A 27,871-nucleotide genomic window follows, 5' to 3' on the forward strand; every position below is an offset into this window, starting at 1 on the left:
GCCTGCTCCGTTTATTATCTAATGTCTGAACATTGTTATTCCCTTTGGTCTGGTTTTATGGTTTTTATTTTTATTTTTTTTTTAATTTTTTTTCAATGTTTATTTATTTTTGGGACAGAGAGAGACAGAGCATGAACGGGGGAGGGGCAGAGAGAGAGAGGAAGACACAGAATCTGAAACAGGCTCCAGGTTCTGAGCCATCAGCCCAGAGCCTGACGCGGGGCTCGAACTCACGGACCGCGAGATCGTGACCTGGCTGAAGTCGGACGCTTAACCGACTGCGCCACCCAGGCGCCCCTGGTTTTATGGTTTTTAAAAGGGTAAATCTAGGCCCTGTTTTTCCATCAGGCACCGATTCTGGAAAGATGGGAATGAAAATTGCTACCTGTGTTTTACCACCCCAACCGAGCCTGTTTTAGAATTTGCTCAAATTACAATGCCACCACTTTTCTAGACAGGACTACCCTCCAAACTGGAAACGCTTGGCTACTAAGGCAGAGCCCTGTTGATGGGCTTTGCCCTCCTCGGCTCTGTCAAGTACAAGGTCCAATGTGTGAATATGACCTGCCCTGCTGACTCCAGCGCTCACTGAAGGCAAATTGTCAATGATCCCAATCACTGTCAACTCTGGAATTGGTATTGCTTGCTCGGTGATGGTGTGCATGTGGGTTTGAAAATGGAAGAGTTTTATACACTCCACGTAAATGGAGGAGTGCGCTAACCACTCCTCTCCTTTTCATGAATTCTTTCGGTAAGAAGAGATCCAGAGCTCATGGAGAAAGTTACTGAAAATCTTTGCCTAGACAGTAATCTCAAAAGACCTTTTCCCATGACAAATCCAATTTCACTTTCTTTTACTTGGGAAACAATAGGGTGTATTTCTCCATGAATATATTAGGAAGAGACACACATAAAAAGAAGCAAATAGGTTAACTCAGATAGAAGAGGCAGGCAGGGGAGGGCACAGGGCCATTTTCTGGTACATTCTGATTAAGAACAATGGCTGTACTTATCAGTGGCTTCTGTTGCTTTGAGAAGTAAGGTGATTAGAGCAGTCGTATTTCTATCTTGTGTTGTCTCAAATCACCTACCTTCCATAATCAGGGCTGAAAATATCACGTGCTCATTTTCTTCATCCCCTTTGTGGCAAGCGGTGGCTACATTACCTACTTAGGTCAAATGTTCTGGGGTGATCATGGGGAAGATCTCTCTTCCTGACAAAAACAAAGCCTCTCCCTTCCTTCCTGCTTAGGATGTTCATTGTACGAAGATGTGATGTCGGAGGCAGCAATCTTGTGCCCATGAAGAACAGGTGAGGAGAACAGTAGAAAAGTAAATCTATTTGCTCATTGTCATCCTAAGAATATCCTGGAAACACCTACCTTCACAATACTTGTAAGAAAAACGCCTATAAAATCGAGAAACTCTATTAATGGTAGCTGATTATGTCCCACTTGGTGAACAAGTATCAGATGAGACTTTCCTTGAGGATCCTCCATAGCACCCATTCCTTGAATTTTTCCATAAAATCAAAATAGGATAGTCTTTGAGGCAGAGAACGTATTCGCAGTTGGCCTTTCCTCGAGCTAAAGTTAAGGGGAAGAACGGTCTCCCACCTCCTTTGACAACCTTTTAAGAATCAATTGGTAAGACCCGGTAATTATTATCACATTCGTGTGAAGACCCCCTCTCATAAGTCATCACTAACTTGGGAATGTATTTGTTCTTGGTGATTAATTTCCAATTCCCACAGCTCTCACCATATTCCAGACTTTGATTTAGTTCAGAACAATACGGTTCAACCAGTTTAACACAAATGAACCTAATAATTGATAAATATCTTAGTTTACCCCAGTCCGGTAGGCCTAAAAATAAGTATTTGTGGCTTGAATAAGTCCCAGTCTTAATTCAATATACTTAACTACATCAAGGTCCCTTCATTATTGAATTGCTTTCATTAGTAAGAGATTCAGCGTCATGGTTTTTACAGTGGCTGCTGGAGACATTGCAAATAGCACTATTGATTTACTTAAACACATACAATTCTTTAAACAATGCCCAGTCTTCCCCCCTCTCTGGCAATGATAACTGGGATCTTTTAGGGTAAATTCAATGTCTTTTTGAATGCTGTGATGACCTGGATTCAAGGGGGAGGGGGGTGGGCAAACTTAGCTAGTAAAATTACATCCACTGAGGGCCGGTTGGCTGTACTGGGAAGGGATGCTAACCACATATACTCCAACCCAGGACGGGGTATAGGAAGCCAATTATAGTCTAATTTGTTCCAACTGTGTGGTACATGGGGAACTGTTTTCCACAAGAGGAAGTAAACCCATATTTCAGTCAGGTTCTTGCATATCTGGCTGGGATATGAGGCCCTCCAACGATGAACAATGGCAGCAACTGTTAGAAGCAGGGTGATTAAGGAAACCATTCCGGAAAAAGAAGTACCAACTGGAATCCTATTTAGATATTTGGTTCCTAAGTCCATATGTTTCATGTTGCTTTAGAGTTGACATTTGTATTTCTCCCCTTTATAGCTTGCCTCCAGGATAATTAATCTACACATAGCCTTCCCCACTCCCCATCACCATGTGATGAGATGGGCCATATTAGCAAAAACCTTTTTTCTTGTTTTCTTCCTAAGTTTTAACAAAGAACAAATAAGGGCTCTCACTGAAGGTGAATTGCCAATAATCCCAATCACTTAAAAAAAATTTTTTTTTTTCCCTTCAGGGCGCCTGGGTGGCTCAAGTTGGTTAAGCATCTGACTCTTGATTTTGGCTCAGGTCATGATCTCATGGTTGAGATCAAGACCCACATCAGACCCTGGGCTGACAGCGTGGAGCCTGCTTTGGATTCTTTGTCTCCCTCTCCCTCTGCCCCTTCTCCACTTGTGCTCTCTCTCTCTCAAAATAAATAAACAATAAAAAAATTCTTGTCCTGGGGCGCCTAGGTGGCTCAGTCGGTTGAGCGTCCAACTCTTGATTTCAGCTCAGGTCATGATCTCACAGCTTGTGAGTTCGAGGCCCACATCAAGGTCCACACTGACAGTGTGGAGCCTGCTTGGGATTCTCAGTCTCCCTCTCTTTCTGCCCCTCTCCCGTTCATTCTCTATCACTTTCAAAATAAATAAGCATTAAAAAAAAATCTTGTCCCTTCAGTGATAAGGCCAAATACACTGAGGTTGAGTCAGTTTATTAATGGTATCTTTCTATAATCTCACACAGTCCTTAGGCTTATCCACCAGAGAGGCAAGTTATAAAAAGGCCAACATCTGAGTATCAGTGATAGGCCTGAGCTGGAATTTTAGATGCCCCTTTCAGTGTGAGATGAAACCGTTTCCAGGTCATCAGTCTAGTGAAGGTTCTGTTTCCTGTATGGACCTACATTAAGCCAATTTTGTCATTTGTCAAAAATTTTGATGCTGAACAACGTATGCCTGCAGACAATTTAGACTCTATCAACATAAGGCAGCTTTTGTGAAGACTGTTATAAGTCCTTTGAGCCTGTCATGGACTGAATGCTTATGCCCACCCCCACCCAACCCCCCCCCCCTCAAATTCATGTTGAAATCCTAATCTCCAATGTGATGGTTTTAGGAGATGGGGACCTTTGGGAGGTGATTAGTTCATGAGGGTGAATTCTCCATGACTGGGATTAGTGCCTTTATAAAAGAGACTCGAGAGACATCTTTTGTCCTTCTGCCATGTGAGGACACAGCAAGAAAATGGCCGCGTATGAACCAGGAAGTGAGTCCTCACCAGACACCGAATCTGCTGGTAGGTTACTCTTGCTCATTGTGTAAGCCATCCAGTCTGCAGTGTTTTTGTTATAGCAGCCTGAACATACAGAGATGGTGCCTTTCTTAGGCACTTTTGATACTGCATCTCACAATGGATCCAGGGATCCATATAGATCTACCTTGGTCCAGCTCTTTACGACTAATGGTTTCTTAGTGCTCACGATGTTCCTGCCTGGCTGGTAGGAATTCCACTTGGGTTTGTGGCCCCCTATGGGCTCTGTAACACCACCAAAGTGTCTCTGAACGGTTGTTTTTTTTTTTTTTTTAACCTAAATATGCCAAAAAAAATTTAACCAAAATATATTATACGTTCGTTTCTATTTTCCTGCCTCAAGATAAGTTACTCACCTGAGTCCTGGTTCTACATCACTGCTGCGTAACTGATGGTTCCCCAGGGTAATGCTGCAACCCAAGAGAACTAATGCTGCTGATTCCAGTTTAACTCGTTTTAACCTAGTCTCCATCACCTAAACATTTTTATTTTAATTTAGCGTCTTCTGACTAATTTGAATGTCTCATGAACACAAGTCCACATTTTTAGTTTCATTTAAAGCCAGAAACTTTAGTTTTCTTTTTATTAAAAAAATACAACTGGGGTCGATCCAGGAAAAACAGAAAACAATATCCCCTAAACAGTAGTCCTCCCAACTTCCCATGTGGACAGAGAAGCCATAACTGGGACACTCATACACAGGTAGAAGCTGCACCAAATGGGGAAGCTGTGGTGACTGGGTGTCCAATTTCTTGGGAACACATCTTAGAATTGGCTGTACTATACACAGGTCTAGATGATACAGGCTATCAGCAACATCTAACATCTACCCACCAGATTATGAAAAGAGATTTCAACTCCTTCTATTGCAGTGCAACATAAATACGAAAGCAGAGTGTGCACCTAGTATTGATGGTGGAATCCCTATGCAATTAGCAGAGAATAGTACTATCAGAGAGTACAGATAAACAGCTTTGGTATTTCATCAGAACTGTATCCTTTGGTTTTTCTATAGGTTTCTTTTTTAACCGAATCCTCATCACCAAAATTTCGGCATATTCCACTTATGATCACATTGACATATTATTACTTTACATTGTATGGTGACAGGTGGCGACTATGCTTATACTTATGATGAGTGCTGGGTGATGTATATAATTGTCTAATCAGTATGCTGTACACGTGAAATACCATAACACTGTATGTTAATTGCTATACTTCAATTTTTAAAATTATCAATTTACACTACTGGCATGTCCTTAAGGTTTTTAAAAAGTGCAGAAAAATCAAGTACTTATACCCATAGAAAGTTCCAGCCTGACACGAAATGTTCCATAGGAATAGTGTGGTCTTTGTTCAGAAAGCAAGTAATGGTGGAGAAAGACAAGAATAAGAGCTTATGGTCAGAAGATTCACCAACCTTGTCCAATCTGCAGCGAACCAAAGGCATAGATATCAACAATCCAGACCTGAGCAAACACTCGTAGAACACCAAGCAAGAAAAAGGAACAACATCCAAGCAAATATCCAAGTTTCAAGAAGCGGACCCAACATCTAAATTCGAGGTATTCTCCCTGAAGAAGAGAGGAAGTGAACGTGAAGGCCGTCATGATCTCAGAATGAACACTCAGTAGAAAATAAAACAGATGTTAGTTAAAGAGACCAGACAGGTGACATTAGTACGGAAAGGTTTATCAATCGCTAACCTATTTCCAACGTAAATACCATCCTCAGTAGATCACAAATAATTACCACATTGGCCAAAAGACAGAAATCCAACTTTACTGTTCCAACACGAAGATCCATTTTGGCAAATGCCCAAAGTGATATTTTAAAATGTAACAATACTATTTACTGCAAAGTCTATACAATTCACTGATTTAGTTACACCTCAAAGGATTTAATCCAAAGGATTAAATTATCCTACATAGGAAAAACTGCTTATGACACCAACTCGTTTCTCCTTTCACAAAAACAGTTTTAGAGAGCTTTTGAATATCTACTGGCCGCAACCAAAGTTACTTAATATAAGCTTGGTTTCATAAACTCTCGCCTTTTTTCATGACCAGCATCTGAACCCTCTTTTTTTATGTGACAAAGTTTTCACTGGAAAATGATCATCACCCAGAGACCCCAGACTTGGAATTGGATGTAATGACGTGAAGCTCTAGGTTATCCCTATATGGGGAAGAGAGTGAGCATGTTTTTTATTTTAAGAGAGATAGTTGTATTATGTTACATAAGCGGCTGTATATACATATTTAAGTCAAAGTACAGAAAGTGAAGAAAATGTTGCCTTATGGGCTACGTAGAAGAGAGGTCTATACAGGAAACTTTTCCAGCTGCTGCTTAGCAAATGAATAAAATTCTATGAATGACAAATTGGCTACTTAGTTCTTATAAGTGGAATGTCGAGCCCACCCACCATTACAGACTCTCCAGGAAACACGAGACCTAGTGACCTTGACCTCTCAACCTACCACATAGCTCAGATGCAGGCACAGCTTGGGATCCACCAGACCGAGGCACTTGCCTCAGATTTGGAATTAGAACAAATCCATGTAGTTATATTAAGAAAAATTAATATATCTTAAGGAACTTCGGGAACAGCAAGGAAATCTCATAGACACTACAGCATCATTCTGCCAATCATTTCCATGTATAAAGCCCTGAACGCAATCTTACTGCTTCTTGCCAATTCTTGGACCCACCTAATATCCTTTTCTCAATCAATTAGCTAGAGTTAGCTCATGTGCTTCCCAACTAAGAACCCAGGCTGCTATAACTTGTAAAGAGTAATGCGCTAATTACTGACATGAGCCACTGAGTCTCCAACAGTGAAACAGTCCATGTGCAACCTCCATCAACAAACTGGAAAAATACTAATTTTTCAAGAGAAAGCTCTGAAGGCATAGGTAAGGTTAACTGGTCAAGTAGGTTAAGTAAGACATACAGAATAGACAATATTGACGGAGTGCAAAATCCAGAAGAAATTTAAAAATACAAAAGCATATCTGAAAACAGTACTTAAAAATCTGGATTTCCCCTCTCCTGGCTGAAATCTCTCAAAAAACCATCAATAAAACACATTTATCTTTTCGAGCCTAGGAGTAAGCTGAAACATCAAACTACAAAATAAGATGGGAAACGTGCAAAAGCAGTAAATACGGAGGAGGAGGAGCGTGGGAGGACACATGATTATAGTTAACACTGCTATAGGGTATATTTGAAAGTTGTTAGAGAAGTCAGTGTTAAGAGTTCTCATCAGCAGGAACAAAACAAAACAAAACATGGTTTTGTATCTATATGAGATGATGAATGTTAACTGTGATAATCATTTCACAATATATGGAAATCAAGTTATGCTGTATCCCTTAAACCTACACAGTGCTATATGTCAATTATATCTCAATAACGCTGGGGAAAAGTGAAAAACTGGTTCTAGGAGAGTATTTCCTAACATCTAGGTAGTTAAAAAAACATTTTGGTCACTTTTCATTTATTTCTAATTTTACTGGAGTATGGTGAAAGATACTTGGCGTGTAAAGTCTCTATAAATTCTTCTCCGGCAAAGTACAACTTCATCTTTGTGAATTTTCCACAAAACTTTATGCATACATCATTATACATGTGACATATGCATATATATACGACACACATCATTATATATATATATATATATATATATATATAAATGCCACACATATGCCATTAAAATCAAGCTACTGATTCCCTTTTAACCTGAAATTTTAGGTTCAGAAGTTTAATTACATATTTTTGGCCTGTTGTCACATGCAGTTAACTTATTTTTGGTTGACTACCTTTAAATTAAAAGAATACCTTTCCTACAAAGGAAATTATTGAGTAAATTATATAAATTAATATTTTTATTTATTAGTTGACTATCTTACTTCAGTATACTTGGCAAATGTAAATCACCACCCAGGAACTGATATAACCTTATGATTTGGTGCACAAAGACGACTCACATATTCAAACTGGCCCAAAATACACACACACACACACACACACACACACACACACACACACACTCTCTCTCTCTCTCTCTCTCTCTCTCTCTCTCTCTCTCTCTCTCCCCAAAATTTTTGGAGTTTTAAAAAATTCACTTTCGATGAAATATTTTCAATGTTTACTGAAGAGATTACTTTCCAGTAAATCACCTTCCAAACTTGAAATATTCAGAGCCCTCATTCTGAGACCCATTGGCTTTACTCATTTGTACAATCATGGCTTCTTGCCTTCAAAGGAAGATTCAACATGCCCAATGAAAACAATCCTTGGGGAGCTTGGCTGGCTCAATCGGTAGAGCATACAACTCTTGATGTCAGGGTCATGAGTTTGAGTCCCACGTTGGGTGTAAAGATTACTTTAAATGTGTGTATATTTTTTAAAAAGAAAGAAAATTCTCCTAGCACAGGCATTAGTTTCATCTATAGTTTGGGAGGAAGCCTATTCAGGTCCTGTTGCTAAATTAGGGTATTTCACAATTTTATGTTGTCCCCAAAAGGCAATGGGCAGAAAACACCTGCTATTCCTCTGTGCATTCATTGACTGAAGATCTTTCAGGGTGTGCGTGAAGCCAGTTTTCTAGCCATAAACAACCGTTCCCCAGAACTTGCCATTGCTATGTGTGCTGTACTCTGGCTTAATCTTCACAGAGATGGCTCCACTTAGCATCATCGCATGGGGACAGAATTTTATTAAGGGCAACCACTATCAGATGTCACTTATGGTTTCTCCTTTTTTCCTCCAGGGAATTCACATCTATTCTCTGGTCTCCCATTTCAACTCTCAGCTTCCTTTTGTGTGTGTGTGTGTGTGTGTGTGTGTGTGTGTGTGTGTGTGTGTGTGTTTATTTATTGAGAGAGACAAAAAAGCAGGGGAAGGGCAGAGAGGGAAACAGCATCTCAAGCAGGCACAACGCTCAGCACAGAGCCTGAAGTGGGGCCTGATCTCATAAATAGGAGATCATGACCCGGCCAAAGTCAAACGATGCTTAACTGAGCACTCAGGTGCCCCTCTCGGCTTACTTTTTATTAAGTCTCTAGGATCAGAGGTGTCAGGTCCATGATAATCCACAGGATTAGAATTCAAGATTTAGGGGCCAAGGCCAGAAAGACATGTGAACCACATCTTACAATCCAACCTACAGCTACAAATCTTGCCTAAAATCACTCTTGCAAACATAATTTAGGTGATGCGCACTTAGCCGTGATAGTGCCCTCCCACTCATAAGATTTTCATATTAGGGAATACATCCCAGAGGAAAGAAGACAAGACTGCATGGCGGGGGGAGAGGGGAGAGGTAGGACCCTTAAAATAGAGCTCTTTTATACTTCTTTGGAAATATTTTTTTAAAATGCCCTTTGCACAGCCTGTGTATTCTCCATCCCTCATACAGAACCCCTTCTGGCCTAAATTTCCAGTATCCCATTGCCAGGGAAACATTTAATTTTCAATGAGGAAAATCTCTGGGAATCTAAGTTCTAAGGAGTGACCTGCTCAAGCTAATCCAAATGGAAATCTCAGAACCCTGTGGGATCTCTATTTAGCCACCTAGTCTTTCCTAAATGGTCAAAGATGGAAATCTTTGGTTTACTTTTTGTTTTTAATTTTTACTCCTCATATTACTTAGTATAGTAAAATAGCACACATTCCAAAAAAGAAGAAAACCAGGCATAAACCTAAAAATCAGATACACCCAGAATCCCTTTCAATTCTGATCCATACACAAATATCACAATGGTTCTAGAAATTAATGTTCGATTCTCTTGGCCTGCATTTTTTTCACTTCATATCATAGCCATATCCTACTTTTAAAGAAATCTTCACATATAATAGAAAGCACTGCATAAAATAGATTACAAAGTAGCTACCGGGGAAATCGTGTCATAAAATGATACTGAAATATCGTTTTCCAGCCTAGCTTCTAATACTATAGCAGTTTTCCAATCTACTCAACAAGCCCACCAGTGTGTGCATTCTCATTTACTCTTTATTGTTAAAGAGCTCTACTTCACTCACAATCACTCCATAGCAAGTGGTAATTTTCTCAGATTCAAGTTGGAGTGCTTTCTGCAAGGAAAAGTGGCAATATTTGTTACGTATGTGACAATGTGTCATAAATGCCAAGTTTGATTTTTAATATGGAATTGCTAAGTAAAATATACGATTCACTGTTCTTTCTTCTCTAGAATGAATTTCCAGATACACGACAGAAGGCTGACTGCAAGCTAAGAAGGAAGGAAGGAAGGAAGGAAGGAAAGAAAGAGAGAGAGAAAGAAAGAAAGAGAAAGAAAGAAGGAAAGAAATTGAAGAGAAAGAGGAAAAGAAAGAGAAAGAGAGGAAGAGAAAGAGGGAGGGAGGAAGAAATGCAAGAAAAAGGAAAAGGAAAGGAAAAAGAAATATACTCTGGCTAAAAGATTTCCAAACTCGTTACATTCATTCATAGGGTTTCTCCTCAGTATGAGTTGCCTGATGCCTAATAAGTTTAGAACTATTAATGAAAGCTTTCCCACACTGATTACACGTAAAGGGCTTTTCTCCAGTATGAGTTCTTTGATGTACAATGAGTCGAGCACTCAAGCTGAATGTTTTTCCACACTGATTACATTCATAGGGTTTCTCCCCAGTATGAGTTCTTTGATGTTGAGTAAGGCATGAACTCTGCCTGAAGGACTTCCCACACTGATTGCATTCATAGGGCTTTTCTCCAGTATGAGTTCTCTGATGTACAACAAGAACGTAACTCTGACTAAAAGACTTCCCACACTGATTACATTCGTAGGGTTTTTCTCCAGTATGAGTTCTCTGATGCATGACAAGGTGAGAGCTGCGGTTGAAAGATTTTCCACACTCATTACATTCATAGGGTTTCTCCCCAGTGTGAGTTCTTTGATGTGCAACAAGCTGAGAGCTCCAGCTGAAGGATTTCCCACACTGATTACATTCAAAGGGTTTTTCTCCTGTGTGAGTTCTCTGATGGGCAACAAGTTTGTAACTCTGACTAAAGGACTTTCCACATTGATTGCATTCATAAGGTTTCTCGCCAGTATGAATTCTTTGATGTGCAATAAGTTTATAGCTCTGGATGAACGACTTCCCACACTGACTGCATTCATAGGGCTTCTCTCCAGTGTGAGTTCTTTGATGTGCAATAAGTTTGTAGCTCTGCCTGAAGGACTTTCCACATTGATTGCATTCATAAGGCTTCTCTCCAGTATGAGTTCTCTGATGCACAACAAGAACATAGCTCTGGCTAAAAGACTTCCCACACTGATTACATCTGTAAGGTTTCTCTCCAGTATGAGTTCTCTGGTGAGAAACAAGGTGAGAGCTCCGGCTAAAGGATTTCCCACACTCGGTACATTCATAAGGTTTCTCCCCTGTGTGAGTTCTCTGATGTGCAACAAGATGAGAGCTCCAGCTGAAGGATTTCCCACACTGATTACATTCAAAGGGTTTCTCTTCAGAATTTCTCATGTTTTGAGCAATGGATGAACTCTGGGAGGTTTTACTACAGTTATATTGACTCTCTTCAACAGGGATTCTCTGTTGTTCATTATGGGATATACTGTGGTTCAAAACTTGCCCACATTCCTCAAAGTCAAAGGATCTTCCTCTGGCATGTATTTTCTCATGTATATTTAAGGGTACATCATTGCTAAAACATTGAATACTGTCACTAAATCCACAGGATTTAGCCTCTGTTTGAGTTCTTGTAAACTGAATAAGGTGAATGTTCTGGTGGGGGTTTCCACATTCATTACTGTCACAGAGTTTCTCACGGTCATGAATCATCTGATGACTGTTAACAATAGGATTATAATGCAATTTTTTTACATGTGAGGCATGTTTATGAAAATGGTTTCTTATGGATATCATCTGGGGTGAAAGAAGACTGGGATTCAGACCACTCTTCTCCTCAAGTTCATCATTTTTATAGACTCTCTCATAAGTAATAGCTTTCCTGTGAGTAAAGGCCATTTCTTTCAAAAGTCTCTCTTGTTTTTCCTGTTGCTTCTCCAACTGGTCCTTACAATCCCGAACTTCTTCACATGAAGCTAACCAAGGATCATCTCTTGTCAACCTTTCTAACTTCACTCCGTGGAATGGTTCGTCATCAAAAATGTTCTGCTTTGATATTGATTCTCTTCTTCCAAGTGCAGGTGCCAAGTCTAGAAGAGAGCAAAATAAACATCCTAGCCAAAAAATGTTAGAGTTGGAATATTGGGAAAAAGCTGACAAGAAAGTATGCAAAATATAGGTGGATTTGTTTTCAGCTATGGACCTATAACCTGGATTAAGAAAAGAGAAGGGTGGGAAGAAGCAGCAAGCAAAGAACTACCACAGCCCATTGAGAACTACCAGTAGCCCAATAAAACCACTGGGGCGCCTGGGTGGCCCAGTTGGTTAAGCGTCTGACTTTGGCTCAGGTCATAATCACACAGTTCATGAGTTTGAGCCCTGCATCGGGTTCTGTGCAGACAGTTTGGAGTCTGGAGCCTGCTTCAGATTCTATGCCTCTTCTCTCCACTCTTCTGCCTGTGCTATGTGTCAAACATAAATAAACATTAAAAAAAAAAAAACAAAACCAAAAAACTATTTAATCCCAGTGTTGCTGAATAAAAAATATTTTGAATGCCAAATATCTCCATATTCCAAAGCAAGATCACCCATATAGAACCTACAAAATAACAAACAATTGTGCAAACCTTAGCAAAAAAACAGAGTCCTTTCTACCCTCTTTAGTGCTAGACACATGCTCACTGAAGTATAGGATAGTATCTACGCTGCTGGAGGCATGAAACGTGCTAGAATAGTCTGTGTCAGTAGGACATGGGCAAACTACTTTGTGCATCAGAAAACAAAGAGTGAGAGCACTGTTATCCCAGGTTCCCTAAATGCTTTAGAGGCAATTATTACGGCCTGATGGATTCCTGGGGTTCCAAGTGAGAGAGAATGGAGATCAGCCCAGAAGCAGAAGCCCGTGTGGTTACTAGGTCAAGCAACAGAGAGTACTCCTGGAAAAAGTGGCAACGTATACAGTCTAATAGGAGTGGGAAATGGAGACACATGTGGCATGCCCGGTGGGGATTTTTGAAACAAATCTCCAATATATGTACTGACTCCTAAGTGTCGGTTTCTCACCTGGATATGTATGTTAGGAAATGTTTGTGTATTCATCTCCTGGCTCCCATGAGGAGACTGCATCTGGTTTGAAAAGCGGATGGGGGACTAAACAGGATTTGGGGTGTTTGGGGCTGGGGACAAAAGAAAATCACTGTAGAATTTGGTCCCGGTCTTTGGCCTTTAGGAACCATGAAGAGTGAACAAGCTCAAACCTGAGAAGCTGTACCTTTGCTACCCTATGCATTAAAATTGAATCTTCACTGGGGAATAAAAAGCACAAACACAGTCTGTGTGTGGTCAAAATCATTCTGGCCTCCGAACTCCATAGTTCTCAATCAATGGAAATCATTTCAATACACAAACTTCATTACAGGGGACTGTATTCTTACCCCAAGAGACCAGGTCCCTGTGGTTCTCTAGGTTCACATCTCTGTCCAGGGTCCTCTGGACAGGGTCCTCTTCCTTCTGAGTGAAGTCCACAGTCACAATTTTGAAGCTCTCTCCTTCCTAAAACAGGACACACATTCCTGCTCAGCTGGGCATCATTTCCTTCCAATGTTCATAAAGGAGGAAAAGACTGACAAAGGGAAGAAGGAAAACTTGATGGCCTGGAAATTGTCCTGAGACTGTCAGTGTCCAAAGGATTCTAGTCAAGGTGTACAGGTGCCTTTTAGGGAAACCCCTTTGGGTTTTGGATGCTGGATCTGTTGATACAACCCCAAAGAGGAACGGATAAAAACAGATATAAATTGTTTTCTCTCTGGTCACCTTGAACAAAATGCTTATTCTGATTTTTGCACTGGTGAATATAGAATTGCCAGTAACGAATTCTCTCCAAATTCCCCAAATGGAACAAAACAGAGTCAGCATACTTTTTCTGTCAAAGGTGAGAGAGTAAACATTTTAGGCTTTGTAAGCCATACAGTCTTTATCACAACCACTCGGCCCTCCTCCAGCAAGAAAGCAGGCACAAAAAATATATAAACAAATGGGCGTGACTGTATTATAATAAAGTTTTACTTACAAAAGCAGGCGGTGGGCCAGATTTGGAAGAAATGGGTTTTCTCATCTATTAAGAGCACAGGTCTGCATTTTAAAAATATATATCTAATCTGACCATCTGCCTTCTAAGCTGAGTTTATCCCATTTTTTTTAAAGTTTACTTATTTATTTTGAGGGGGGGATAGGCAGAGAGAGAAGGACAGAGAGAACAGTCCTCCGATGACAGTTCTATTTTGTCCACACTCAGAGCTGCAACGTAGAGCCTTTAAGAGACAGACGTGCTGTCGTTACTGTCATGGACGGGGGGGGGGCTTGGACTGCCTCCTCTAAGCAAGAAAGGACCCGTTTCCAAGCCTACTGGGCAGGAATTTTGATCCAATAAAGTGCTGAGGGTGATCTGTATTTAGCCAAAGGCAGCAAAACCCAGGAAAGTGGAACGCCACTTGCCGCTAAAGGGCTTTCTAGATAGACCTGGTATCCTTAAACTGTGTTCGTGAATAGGACACACGGTCCCCGGAAGCCTGTGAAACTCCACGCAAAATGCTGCTGCACCTGCATTTTTCTAAGTCAGGACCTGTAAGTTTCACCAAAATCTCAGAGGGGTTCATAATTAACCCAAAACGGCGTTCAGAAATATCATTTGCACACTGCCACCTGTGTTGAACATGGCTCTCTGGGTACTGGTTTCCAAGCTCCAATCCACGCTTCCTTTTTATAAACACTCCCCTTCACTCTTCAATGTAGGTCCCTTTAATATCAAGCTTGTTCACATGTCAAATAAATAATGCCGGATTAGATTAGCACCGCTACCCCCACTCCAGCTCCGGCTATATGTTCCGAAGGTCCCACGGGTTTCTATCCTAAGACTCCCCACACTGCTGAGTCTGCTCATTTGTGCGACGGCCATCTTTGTCACTAGGTTGCAATCCGTGAGGGCAGGGGCAAGGTACTGATAGTTTGCAACTGTAACTCCAGCGGCTCAGCATATTGGTGTACCGTAGATAAGAAATACATACTCGGCAAATGATTTCAATGAGTGAATCTGTAGTCTCAACAGACTTCATCATCGATCAAAATAATCTGACTTTGGGGCCAAATTCTGGTTTAAGTTCTCTCTCACACCTGAATCTCATCAGGCCTATTGCACACCTATTTGAATTTTTTTTCTTAACGTTTATTTATTTCTGAGAGAGAGAGAGAGAGACAGAGCACGAGTGGGGCAGGGGCAGGGAGTGAGGGAGACCCAGAATCCGAAGCAGGCCCCAGGCTCTGAGCTGTCGGCACAGAGCCCGACGCGGGGCTCGAACTCACGAACCGTGAGATCATGACCTGAGCCGGAGTAAAACGCTCAACCAACTAAGTCAAATGGGTATCCCTCGTCACACACCCATTTGAAAAGCTTTTCGATGTGTGGATACTGGCTTTATCCCCACTTATTCTGTCCTTCCTCTCACCTGCCCCAAACCTCCCACTCCTCAAAATTCTTTCCTAAGCCCTTCAACCGTGCCCCTGGGAAGTCTACTTCTGTAATAACGAAATCCTACAGCTTCAACATCGTTACCAAACATTCCCTCTACATCCCTGTGTTAATGGAAACCTACACTTACCCCGTCCCCCGCAAAGACCCCTCCTCTGCAAACCTCACAGGCTCCGGTTCGCTCAGCATCAAAGGGGGAAACTCACGCCATTTACCTTACTTCTTGGACCTTGGTCCTACCAACCCCTTGAACACCAAGCCCCACCCACCGAAGACTTACAATACCTGGGATTTACCCTCTACTTCAAGAACCTGTATGGTCTCAGCCTGCCCTGTCTGTAGCATCCGGTTGTAGAGGTCCCTGACAATCATATGAAACTAAGTGACGTCAATGACGCACTTCCTGGGCGGCATCAGGCTGTGAACTATTCTCACAAGGCCCCCGTGAGAAAATACCAGTAGCAGCACCATTTTTACAGATGAAGAGCTAGAAGGGTAGAGAAACGAACACGTACGCTTGAAGTCGGTGGCTGGGATGCAGCCTCAACTCTGCCTAACACGTGCCCTCAGGCATCGATGCCTCACGCTGGCCCAACTCCCGGCCCTGAGAATTGCTCTTCGGCACCCCACTCTTAGCGTGAGCCCCCAGACCTTGAGATCCCCACACAGGAATCCCCCTCTCAAGTCACACCCATGGAACTGCCCACCTCTGATTACAACACTCCGCACAATCTCTCCCTCTCTCTTCTTGTGCTTTGACAGTCTGGGGCCCTTCCTCGATTCGAGTATCCCCTATTACTGTCTGCTGGCCTATATTCTTTTCCTTTCCATTCGGTGCCCCTGTTATCTTTTCCATCGTAATTATTCAGTGTAGAGTCCACGGGGCATTCCTTTTAATCTTTCTACTGGATATGTTCAAAAATCCCCCTTCAACTAGTATGTTGCCTTATGGGACATTGGCTGAATGTACCCTGGCTGCAAAAATGAATCTGAATGTCAATGTATGACCAACGGAAAGAAGGTTCCGGAATGCCACTGGGAAAGAGAACTCACAAAAGCAGCTGGATGGGACACTGTTAATGGTCTCTACCTCATAATGATCCTTTCAGACTGACCAGCAACCCTGTTATACCTCCTGGAGCTGCCTGTCTCTCATAATACAACACTACTGTTTTCAGCCTTCTCCACTCACGTCAAGCACCTACCTCTCCATTCCAAGTGCCACCCTCAGGCCCCACCGATAACCACCAGATTGCTCACAGAGAAAAACCCAAGCCTTTGAAGAATTCCCTCAGCCCCATTCTTCCTGAATGGGTCCTTCCTCCTCTGTAGAGCCGACACGTTCACACACGCTCTGAATGAATTTCTCTGGTGCTAATCAGGGACTCTGCTTTTTAGTTTGTATCTCCTCCCTCTCTTGATTAACTTATTTTTCTCCACTTAATCCTTCCCTGAAACCACGTAAACAGAGTCAAATCTTTTTAATCCTTTAAAGAGAAAAAGGTGACATCAAACTGGACTCTTTCTGGCAGATCCAGAAATGAAGGGAGAGGGGCACCTGGGGGGCTCAGTCGATTAAGCGTCCGACTTTGGCTCAGGTCACGATCTCGCGGTTTGTGAGTCTGAGTCCCGCATCGGGCCCTGTGCTGACAGCTCGGAGCCTGGAACCTGCTTCGGATTCTGTGTCTCCCTCTGTCTCTGCCCTTCCCCTGATCTCTCTCTCTCTCTCTCTCTCTCTCTCTCTCTCTCTCAAAAATAAACATTTAAAAATTTTTTTCTAAATAAAAATAATAAAAAAAGAGCCCCTCCGCCTCAAACTTGTAGCTATCACTCTCTGCAATCTTTTACATGGTAACTAACCAAGTTTTTGTAAACGATGCCCACTTGCATATCTGTTTCCTCCCGTTCTGCTCACCTCCCAGGTCACTTAAGCCTGGCCCCTGCCCCCCAGCAGACATGCACATTTCTACATTTCCCAGGGTAAAGAGGGCCAACTCACCGGGGATGGAAGGGCCAGTGACCCGGCATCTTCCTTCTCAACCTTGACGATACTCTCTGGAGGAAGGAGAGAGTCCTGAGCAGGAAACAGACAAGAAAAAGGAAAGTAACCAGGAAACTAAGTCATGGCTCGAAACCGCCACAGCGAGGAGGCTACAATTCGACAAACCGCCTGTGTTCACACATCCCACCTACAAAACGTCTGCTCCCTCCCATTGGGAAGCTTGAGAGAGAGACGGGGACAGCTGGAGGGGCAATGGGACACCAGACACGGGCGTGAGATCTCGGTCGGTCTTCCAGGCCAGCCCAGCTACCAGCGCAACGGAGCTGAGTGATTCCAGGCACCGTGTGCAAGAAAAGAACTGTTCAACCAGGTGGTCGGAACTCCTGGATCGCGGAGTTGTAAGCAAATAAAACAGACTACAGGGCGACCAAAGAATCATAAAGATTCCAAAATTAACTTCAGAAAATGTTTGGCAAAAAGTGCCACCAACAAAGGCACCATCAGTAAGAATCTACACTATTAAGATTTGTTCTAGGGGTGCCTGGGTGGCTCAGTCGGTTAAGCATCTGACTCTTGATCTCAGGGTTGTGAGTTCAAGCCCCACGTTGGGCTCTACGCTGGGCGTGAAACCTACTTTAAAAAAAGTATTTTGGGGGCGGGGGGCACATGGGTGGCTCAGTCATCTGACTTTGGCTCAGGTCATGATCTCACAGTCTGTGAGTTCAAGCCCCACATCGGGCTCTGTGCTGACAGCTCAGAGCCTGGAGCCTGCTTCGGATTCTGTGTCTCCCTCCCTCTCGGCCCCGCCCCTGCTCATGCTCTGGTTGTCTCTGTCTCTGTCTCTCTCTCTCTCTCTCTCTCCCCAAAATAAATAACCATTGAAAAATTTTTTTGACTTTTTTTATTAAGCCCTGTTCTAGATCAGTAAGAAAAAGGGACCTTCAACACTACAAGGGACAGAGGAAAATGCACGTGCAACTCAACTATGAAGAAATATAATGGCCAGTGAATATACAAAAAGATGCTCACCTCTTTAAATCAGAGAAGATCAAGTCTCTATTTCTATAACTACCTATCTCTATATATTAGAGGCTATAAATTCACACTGATGCCCCTCATTGCAATTCAGCAACACATGTGATTCTAGCCTTCCTGCTTTCCATTTCTGTACCTTCTCTGGCTCCCATTATCCCCTCTATATCTGCTTGTTTGCTCAGACCGCTGTATGGAACCAAAATCCTGACCACACAGAGCATTTCTTCTGCCTGTTGTAAGGACTCCCACCCCGGTGGCCCACTAGTCAAGAGTGTCATATACCATCAGTGGGAGTTTAAGTTGCTAGAACATTCCTGCAGCACTGCACCCATATGCCCGTGCTCTCTCTCCCTGCCTCCCCTCCTCCCCCTCTCTCCTTCCCTCCTCTAAGTGCTGGGGCCACATCCATGTAAAGAAGGCCCCATGAGAACGCTCGGCGGCTAAGTCGCCTGCACAAGTGCCCAGGACAAACACCAGGATGGTTAGGCTGCCTTACAACGGCTGCGTGGGCAGTAATCTGAAGAGCGCCAGGGGCCCAGGAACAAAAACACACAAGCCACACTCACAAAGCCAAAATGACAACTTCAAAACTACAGACAGCCCACGGGAGTCACAAGTTTTGACTCGTGCAGCATGGAAACGTGGCTGCAGAGAGAAACCGCCTTCCTAATGGGCGGCAACGCACGGGGAGGCTCAAACCCACGAACTGTGAGATCATGACCTGAGCCGCAGTCGGACGCTCAACTGACTGAGCCACCCAGGCGCCCCTGTGATGTTTTTGAATAGATGTGTGCGCTGTGAAATGAGTACCACGATCAAGCTAATTAAACACATCCAGCGTCTCGCACTTATGGGTTTTTTTTGTTTTGTTTTGCTTTGTTTTGTTTTGTTTTGTTTTGGATGATAACACTTAAGATCCACTCTGAATGTTGAGGATGACGGGATAGGTAAGGCTCTGCCACCCTCTTGGCAGGGTTTTGGTCTCAGCCGCTGAAGGCAGGCAGGATCTTCCCTGGCCAGGCCGCTTCCAATGTGTAAGTCGTTGAAATCTCCCAGGTGATGGCCGACAGGGTGGCCCGCGGGACTCACATACCGAGACTTGGGCTCCCTTGATTGCTCTCTCTGTCAAGGCTCTCATGGACATCCGTCAGGCCCAACAGCTCTTGTGCGTCTTCTGATCATGATTAAAATGTACTGAAGGATGGGCGCCTGGGGGAGGCCTCGGCTCAGGTCATGATCTCATGGTCCCTGCGTTCCAGCCCCACGTCGGGCTCTGTGCTGACAGCTCGGAGCCTGGAGCCTGCTTCGGATTCTGTCTCCCTCTCTCTCTCTGTTCCATCCCTGCTCATGCTCCATCTGTCTCTCTCTCTCAGAAATAAGTAAACGTTAAAAAGAAATTTTTTTTTTTTTAATTTACTAAAGGACATTCAGAGTTGAGAAGTGTGCTAGCCAGCGTCCAACATGGCCCTCGATTACCCTGACCTCCAGGAATTCAAACCCTGTGCAGCCCTTGCACACGGTACCAGGGTGGGTCTGCATGACCGAGGAGCCACAGAAGTGACGGTGTGTCCCTTCTGAGATGACATAAGACACACCGTGGCTTCCACCTTGGTTGTGTGCAATTAAGTGCTGTCCCTCTGCCCTCCCTTTCTTAGATCCCTTGCTCCACGAGAAACCAGCTGCTGTGTTGTGTGCGGCCCTGGAGAGAGGTCTGTGTAGCGGGGAACTGAGGCCTCTCGTGTCGACGGCCACGGGAGCGAGCGAGCTGGCAAGGGGGTCCTCCTACCCAGTCAAGACTTCATATCAGCCTGGGCCCACAATTTACTGCAACCCTGTCGGAGACCCTGAGCACCAGAAACATCCAGACCAGCTGCCCCCGGATCCCTGACCCCAGAGACTATGTGCGGTAATAAACGCTGGTTGTTGTTCTAAGCTGCGAAGTTTTGGGGTATGACGTCACGGATGGCTAATACGAGAAGGAAGATGGTTTTGCTTCTCCTAGGCAGCCTTGGAATATACAAGAAGCGTATTTCCGTCTGCAAGAACTAGGTCATCTTTGTCCCTAACACCTCACGCGGGGCCTTCCGCTGGTTGGGCAATCAATAAATATGTGATGAAAGTGAAAATTATAATGAGCAGCTTGCTACTTCCGTTGTATGTTATAGAAGAAAAGAGCGAACGGGCCATTAAGATTCTCAGAAAAACACCGAAAGTCACTAGCTCCGAGTAGAACACCAGTGGTCACAATCAAAGCACGCTTTACCTGTAGTTTTGATAACGTGTGAATGTATGTATATAAATTTAAATGCATAACTCCCTCTAAAACTCTTGCCCATGGGTACACCTGACCCTTAAGCAACACCAGTTTGAATTGCACAGGTCCATAAACATGTTGATCTTTTTAATAAATACAGCACAGTACCGTAAATGCATTTTTTCTCCCTTATGATTTTCTTAATAACATTTTCTTTAACCTATTCTATTTTATTGTAAGAATATAGTGCACAGGGGCGCCTGGGTGGCTCAGTCGGTTGAGCGTCCGACTTTGGCTCATGTCATGATCTCGCCATTCACGAGTTCGAGCCCCGCGTCAGGCTCTGTGCTGACAGCCCAGAGCCTGGAGCCTGCTTTGGATTCTTTGTCTCCCATTCTCTCTCCGCCCCTCCCCCGCTTACGCTCTGTCTCTGCCTCTCAAAAATGAATAAACGTTGGGAATACAAGCTGGTGCAGCCACTCTGGAAAACAGTATGGAGTTTCCTCAAAAAACTAAAAATAGAGCTACCCTACGACCCAGCAATTGCACGACTAGGCATTTATCCACAGGAAACAGGTGTGCTGTTTCGAAGGGACACATGCACCCCCATGTTTATAGCAGCACTATCGACAGTAGCCAAACTATGGAAGGAGCCCAAATGTCCTTTGATGGATGAATGGATAAAGATGCGGTATATATATACAATGGAGTGTTACCCGGCAATCAAAAAGAATGAAATCTTGCCATTTACAACTACGTGGATGGAACTAGAGGGTATCGTGCTAAGCGAAATCAGTCAGAGAAAGACAAATATCATAACTTCACTCATATGAGGACTTTAAGAGACAGAACAGATGAACATAAGGGAAGGGAAGCAAAAAGAATTTGAAACAGGGAGGGGGACAAAACATAAGAGACTCTTAAATATGGAGAACAAACAGAGGGTTACTGGAAGGGGTGTGGGAGGGGGGATGGGCTCAATGGGGGAGGGGCACTAAGGAACCTGCTCCCGAAATCATTGTTGCACTAGATGCTAACTAACTTGGATGTAAATTTAAAAAAACAAAAAATGAAATTAAAAAAAAAAGAAACAAAATGCACAAAGATAAAAAGAGAGAAAGAAAAAAACAGACTCTTAACTATAGAGAACGGACAGTTACCAGAGGGGATGTGAGTGGGGGGATGGGTAAAATAGGTGATGGGAATTAAAGAGTATATTTATTCAGATGAGCACTGAGTAATGTATAAAATTATCGAATCACTATATTGTACACCTGAAACTAATATAACACTCTATGTTAGCTATACTGGAATTAATAAATGAAATAAAAATTGAAAAAAAATGAATAAACGTTAAAAAAATTTTTAAAAAAAAATACAGTGCAGGGGTGCCTGGGTGGCTCAGTCGGTTGAGCGTCCGACTTCGGCTTAGGTCACGATCTCACAGTTTGTGGGTTCGAGCCCCACGTGGGGCTCTGTGCTGACAGCTCAGGGCCTGGAGCCTGCTTCGGATTCTGTGTCTCTTTCTCTCTCTTCCCCTCCCCCACTTGTGCTCTGTCTCTCTCTGTCTCTCAAAAATAAATAAATGTAAAAAGCAAAAATTTTTTTAAAGAATACAGTGCACATAATACATATACAAAATATGCATTGACTCTTGATGTTGTCAGGCTTCTGATCAACAGCAGGCTATTAGCAGTTATGTTTGTTTTGTTTTTGTAAGTTTTATTTCTTTATTTTGAGAGAGAGAGAGAGAGAGAGAGAGAGAGGGAGAGAACCCCAAGCAGGCTCCGCACTGTCAGTGTGGAATCCAACACGGGGCTCGATCTCTTGAACCGTGAGATCATGACCTGAGCCAAGATCAAGAGTCATACGCTTAACTGACTGAGCCCACCCCCCCAACCCCGTGCCCCAGCAGTTAAGTTTGGGGAAGTCAAACTTAACTATGGATTCTCCACTCTGCCGGGGGTTGGTGTCCCTAAATCCTGCATCGTTCGAGGTCAACTGTACAGGGAACCAGATACAAAGACATTTACAGCAGTGCTATTCGTAACAGCAAAACATGGAACATTAAATATCTGTGAACAGTAAACCCGTAAGTTCTGGGGCATGGGGTGGAAATCTGGGCACCAGATGTGCAAACTGGTACCAGATTGTCACTGCTCCCGGGCCCTCACAGTGGACAGAACTAGGAAAACACATGTGTATGTCTCTCTCCACATACACACACACACACCCCATTGAGACATCCATACATCTCCACGTACTTCTACACCTACATATACTGAAAACCCCAAGTCTCGTCGCTACCTACAACTCCCACCAATCACTAAGGTTTACTCCAGTGTTCTCTCTCTTACCACATCTGATTGTGAGAACACTGGCTCCCATGAGCCTTATTAGGTTTACTCATCTGATCAGCGCGCCCGTGGGTGACTAATCTCCCATTTCCACAGCCGTTCCTTCTCCCGCACAGACGCTCCTTGGCCCTCCTAGACTCTGACACGGGGGCTCTCTCGACCCTCCTTGGGCTCAGACTCTGCAGGTGGCCTCATCCCACTTGGACTTGGACTCCATGTAGATGCCCTTGACTTCCTGCCTTCGCTCTGATACCCCACCCTGGGCTCCCCCCTCCCCCCCGTGCACAGAGAACCTCAATCTTCTCAGGCTGTGACACACTGGGATGTGTCCCCAACCCCAACATGGACACACTTCTCACCCTGCCTTGGCTGACACCCCATCCATGCTGGACCACCCTTGGCATGGACGCCCTCACTGCACTCGGGCTGTCCACACTGAGGCATCCCCTCTACGGAGGCCCTTCTCACCTGCCCTGGGCCCGTCACCACAAATATCTTCCTCCCCCAGATGGACATGTACCTCACCCCACTTGGGCTCTGATTCTCCGTGCCACCTTTTTCACCCTGTTTGGTCACGATGTCCCCACACGTGGACACCCTCCTCACCCCAGTCAGGCTGTGACACCTCACAGGAAGGAGCCCTCCCTCCCTCCACCACAGACGTCTACCCAGCTCGGCCCCATCTCATGGCTTCAGGAATGAACCGTTTAGGAAGGGGGAGGTGAAATTCTAACACTTTTCAAGAAATTAAATGTTTTCGAAGAACATTTACTGTAGGAAAATGTTTTCGATCGTTGATTTCCTAACTTTAAAATTTGCTGCACAAAAGTAGAAAAATATAGGTAAGTAAATGAATACATAAGGTCCCTCGGAGTGTAACTGACACTCTCTGTTAACTGACGTGTTTATAACCTTCTAACACATTTCCTATAATACACACCGTATCTTTTTTAAAAAAGACGATCATTTCTAAATGCCATTTACTGAACACAGATCCCACATATCTTTGTATGTTGGGACGCGTGTATCGTCCCATCAATGGCCACAGTATATTCCGTTTCACGGCTTTACCGTAACTTTAATGCTCCCCTTGCATGGCCCCCTCTCACACATTCTTCCCAATTTTTCATTCCCAAGCAAAGGCCTTTGATACCAAGATGCCAAATTCCTCCCAGAAAGAGTTCTCTGGGTTCAAATAGTGGGGAGGTGGGGGCGCCCGGGTGGCTCAGTGGGTTAAGCGTCCGACTTCAGCTCAGGCTGTGATCTCACAGTTGGTGGGTTCGAGCCCACGTGGGGATCTGTGCTGGCAGCTCGGAGCCTGGAGCCCGCTTCGGATCCTGGGTCTCCCTCTCTCTCTGCCCCTCCTCCCCCTCGTTCGCGCTCCATCTCCGTGTCTCTCTCTCTCAAAAATGAATTAAAAATAAAAAAAAAAAATTTTTTTTTTTTTTTTTTTAAATAGAGAGGAAATGCAGGGAGCCTCCAAGAACGTATAGAGGATAAGGTCAGGGGAGACCAAGAGCTCCCAGGACACCGCAAAGGGAACGAGGACAGCCTCCGGAGCCTAGAGGGTCCGGCTGTGGGGCCTGGGTGCGAGCAAGCTGTGGGTCTCCTGGAGGAAGGGGAAGTCCCACTCACCTGCGCACAAGTCTTCAGGGGCCCTGGGGGCTTCTCATCCCGCTCTTCCATGCTCTCCTTCAGGCACAGGCAGGGGCCTGAGGGCCTGAGCTGCAATGGTGCAAAAGCCCTGAGCAGAGCATCCTTGCGTAGGTCCCCTCCCCCCCCCGCCCCGCCCCCCAGGATTAGCCTCCGCTGCCAGGACGCACTCCCCACGACAAGCGCGCCTCTAGAGGTTTCTGCCTGAAAAGCTGCGCACGCCTCTCCCAGGCCAAGACTCTGCAGCTCCAACCTGATTCCTCCGCTATCACAGGCCCCCAGACCTCCTGCCTGTAAGTCAGGCCCCAACACGGCCTCCTGCCCACCACCAACATCTGCAGTACAAATCGGTCCCTCCCTGCCCCACTGGGTTTCTGGGAGCCTCACAGATGCCCAGCACGTCGAGGACCAGCTAGTGAGCACTCCCTCCCCCGAGACGTGAATCTGCAGCCCTAAACCAGCAGCATCTCTTCCTGGAGCAAGGAGTAGGGCTTCTGGGATTGATGACCCGGAACCACACTCCCAACTAAATGTCCCACCCCTCCCAGAATCCTCCCCTTCCATTAACTAGGCCTGACCCTCCAGCAACCTGTCGTGCCCTGCCTCCCACTTTCTGCTCAAATAGCCAAGCACAGGCGCAGAGCTGGGCTGCACCTAGGACTCGGTGCCTCCACAGTTCTGGGTCCACTGGCCGCTACCAGAATAGCGCCTGCCCGATTCCCAGCCCCAAACCCTCCTGAGCCCTGAACGGGTAGCTGAGACTTGGTCCCTCCATCAACGTGGGTACCCTCGGCCTGAATCAGCAACAGAGCCAGGCCTGGGAGCTTCCTGACAAACACCAGCTCGTGCCAACCCCTCCGAGGCCCAGAATGTGGACTTCAGCCGTCTTCCTGCCAACTCGATTGTTTCTGGGTGTGAGACTAGAACAGCCCCCTGGCAAATCCCACCCCCACACGCCATCTCGCCAACCCTACCCCCCATCTCTCCCTCTTACCCACACCCTTGACCCCCAGGATTCTCACTCAGTGTAATGCGGGTTCACCATGCAGCCATATCCTGAACTTGCCCACACACCGTCTCCTCCACTAACATCCACAGGCCCCTGCTTGAGCCACACCTGCCCAGATTCCTGTCCGAATATCTTCCCGGTCACCTGCAGCCTAGGGAGAGCCTGTCCTCCCGCCAACCTGGGCACCACCACGGGTGACTGGGGCGCCATCTGCACAAAGACCCCAGCACCCTCTAATACCCACCTCCAGGCTCCCGTTTCCCGTCCAAATACCCACGTGTATGCGCAGGGGGCCATGGCGCAGCCCTAATCCTCTGCAGCCCGGAATCTGCAGCTGCTCCCTCCACCCGCCTGGGCATCCTCAGGCAATACCAGGGTCCTAGGACTGCCCATGCCTCCCCGTTCTGCCCAAGACCAGAGGCTGCGGCTCCAGCAGCGACTGGGCGGGGCCGCGCACCTAGGTTTCCTCCTCCTGCTGGCATCCCCGCGGATACCCACGGAATCCACATCCCGGACCTGGGCCCTCCCCCAGCCTGTGGGTTTGTGCAATCCCTGCTCCTGAAAGGAGAAGCCGCACCTCGCACTCTGCACCTCAATTACCCGGGCTACCTCAAGCACCCACAAGCCTCTGTGAGGATCTTAGGGGCACCTGCGCCACGGCCTGCTTGCCACCAAAACATCAGAACACCCAAACAGTAGCTTGAGCAAAGAATTTCAGAGTCCGCCCCAGGACCTGGGCGCTCACCAGTCTGGAGGGTTCTCCAGCTCATGACAGAGCAGCTCCCATGGGAAGCAAGCCTTTTGGCTTCCTGCAGCCCAAATGTGGATCCCTAGATGCCACAGAGTACAGCCCCTTCCAGGTCCAAATCTACAGCCCAGACTCTGTCCCTCTACCAATCTGGGCATTCTCGTGCCCGCAAGTGGAGTTGCCCCTAAGCAAAGGCCCTGGGGCTGTCTACTTCCAAACGTGCCGGCAGCATCCGGGGTCCTTCCCAAATAGCTGTCAATTTCACCGCAGCTGCTGCAGCTCTGACCCTCCCGGACTCCACTTCTGTACCTCCAACCCAAAGTCTGCACCCAACTTGAATGTCCTAAGGCCCTGCACTACCCTACGGGGGTCCCAGGATCACCAGTCCAAATTCCTGCTTCCCAATCAACACGCCCAGCCTGAGCAGGGAGCGCCCTGCCTAGAAACTGCCTCCAGGCCCTGGCTCCTCTAGCAACCTAGGAATCTGTAGTCCATCAGGGATTCTCAGAGAGTTCGCTCAGGTAGCATTGGTTCTTCTGGAGCAAGAATCTGCAACTCAAACCTGGTCTCTCCACTACCGGGGGCGCCCCAGGTCCCCAAGCCAACTGCCCAGAACCTCACCTCCCACGTCCTGCTTCCTATTCAAACGCCTGCTGAAAATACAGGAATAGGGGCAGAGCCTCTCTCCTGCAAATCTGCAATTGAGTACTCCCTCAACCCAGTCTTCAGTCCTCAGATCCTGCACTAAACCAGCCTAGCACTGGAGGAGGGGAAGCGGGGTTCTCAGGATCGTCCCACATCCTCGCATATGGCCTGTCTTCACCAACCTGGGCGTTCTCAGCCTTGGGACAAGAGCACCACCCTATCAAGCACTCGCGCACTCCCGAATCTGCAGCTGCACCAGGATCCCTACCTACTTCGGGACCCCGCAGAAGCGCCGCACGCTCAGGTCCTAGGTCGCCCACCCACACCCCCAAACCCACCTTCCCGCCTACACCCTGCGCATGCGCGCACGGGACCTCCAGCGCTGCCCCGCCCCTCACCGACCTGGGCGTCCACGGGCTCGCGGCCCAGGACCGGCCTGTCCCAGCTTCAGGGCCCGGCACGGCTCTGCAGCGGGACGGAGTCGGGTTAAGCAACCCCCTGCGCCGATTCTGCAGCACGACAGACTCGGGTTCAGTTAGTTCGGCCCCCTCCCCTACTCGGCATCCGCAGGGCCACTCGGCTGACCTCCGAGCCCAGGTGCGTGGCGACAGCAGGCATCCGCGCGCGGGACAATGGCTGCGTTTCTGGCCAAACCCGGAAGTGCGTTTGGGCTCGGCGAGCCGGGACTACAATTCCCAGAAGCCCCAGCGGCACGGGCGGCGATTAGGCGGGGCTCCAG

At 45.8% G+C, this 27,871-nt stretch overlaps 1 protein-coding gene across 7 annotated transcripts; it reads right to left on the reverse strand.

The window, feature by feature from the left end:
• Positions 1-9,791: 9,791 nt before the first annotated feature.
• Positions 9,792-27,805, reverse strand: ZNF180 (zinc finger protein 180). 7 transcript variants are annotated; one of them, XM_040457334.1, is made up of 5 exons: positions 27,718-27,805; positions 24,713-24,802; positions 17,429-17,503; positions 13,340-13,457; positions 9,792-11,995 (listed from the first exon to the last, which is right to left on the reverse strand). In XM_040457334.1, the coding sequence occupies exons 1-5, from the start codon at positions 27,748-27,750 to the stop codon at positions 10,260-10,262; spliced, it is 2,052 nt and encodes a 683-aa protein (XP_040313268.1). In that variant the 5' UTR covers positions 27,751-27,805; the 3' UTR covers positions 9,792-10,259. The 7 variants fall into 7 exon arrangements, with proteins under 7 accessions (XP_040313268.1, XP_040313269.1, XP_040313272.1 ...); XM_040457335.1 differs by having other exon boundaries at positions 27,535-27,786; XM_040457338.1 differs by lacking the exon at positions 27,718-27,805 and adding an exon at positions 27,315-27,520.
• Between the last annotated feature and the right edge of the window lie 66 nt (positions 27,806-27,871).

The sequence above is a fragment of the Herpailurus yagouaroundi genome, unplaced genomic scaffold (assembly GCF_014898765.1).
Source record: "Herpailurus yagouaroundi ecotype Mexico unplaced genomic scaffold, PumYag 220, whole genome shotgun sequence".
In the NCBI taxonomy this organism is placed as follows: Eukaryota; Metazoa; Chordata; class Mammalia; order Carnivora; family Felidae; genus Herpailurus; species Herpailurus yagouaroundi.

Coding starts and splice junctions, on each gene's coding strand:
- ZNF180 (XM_040457332.1), bottom strand. CDS start 25,294: ATGGAAGGGGAGGATTCTGGGAGGGGTGGGACATTTAGTTGGGAGTGT. Junction 13,458..17,428: donor CACTGGCCCTTCCATCCCCG/GTGAGTTGGCCC, acceptor GTCCTGTTTTAG/GAAGGAGAGAGCTTCAAAAT. Junction 11,996..13,339: donor CAGGGACCTGGTCTCTTGGG/GTAAGAATACAG, acceptor GCTCTCTTCTAG/ACTTGGCACCTGCACTTGGA.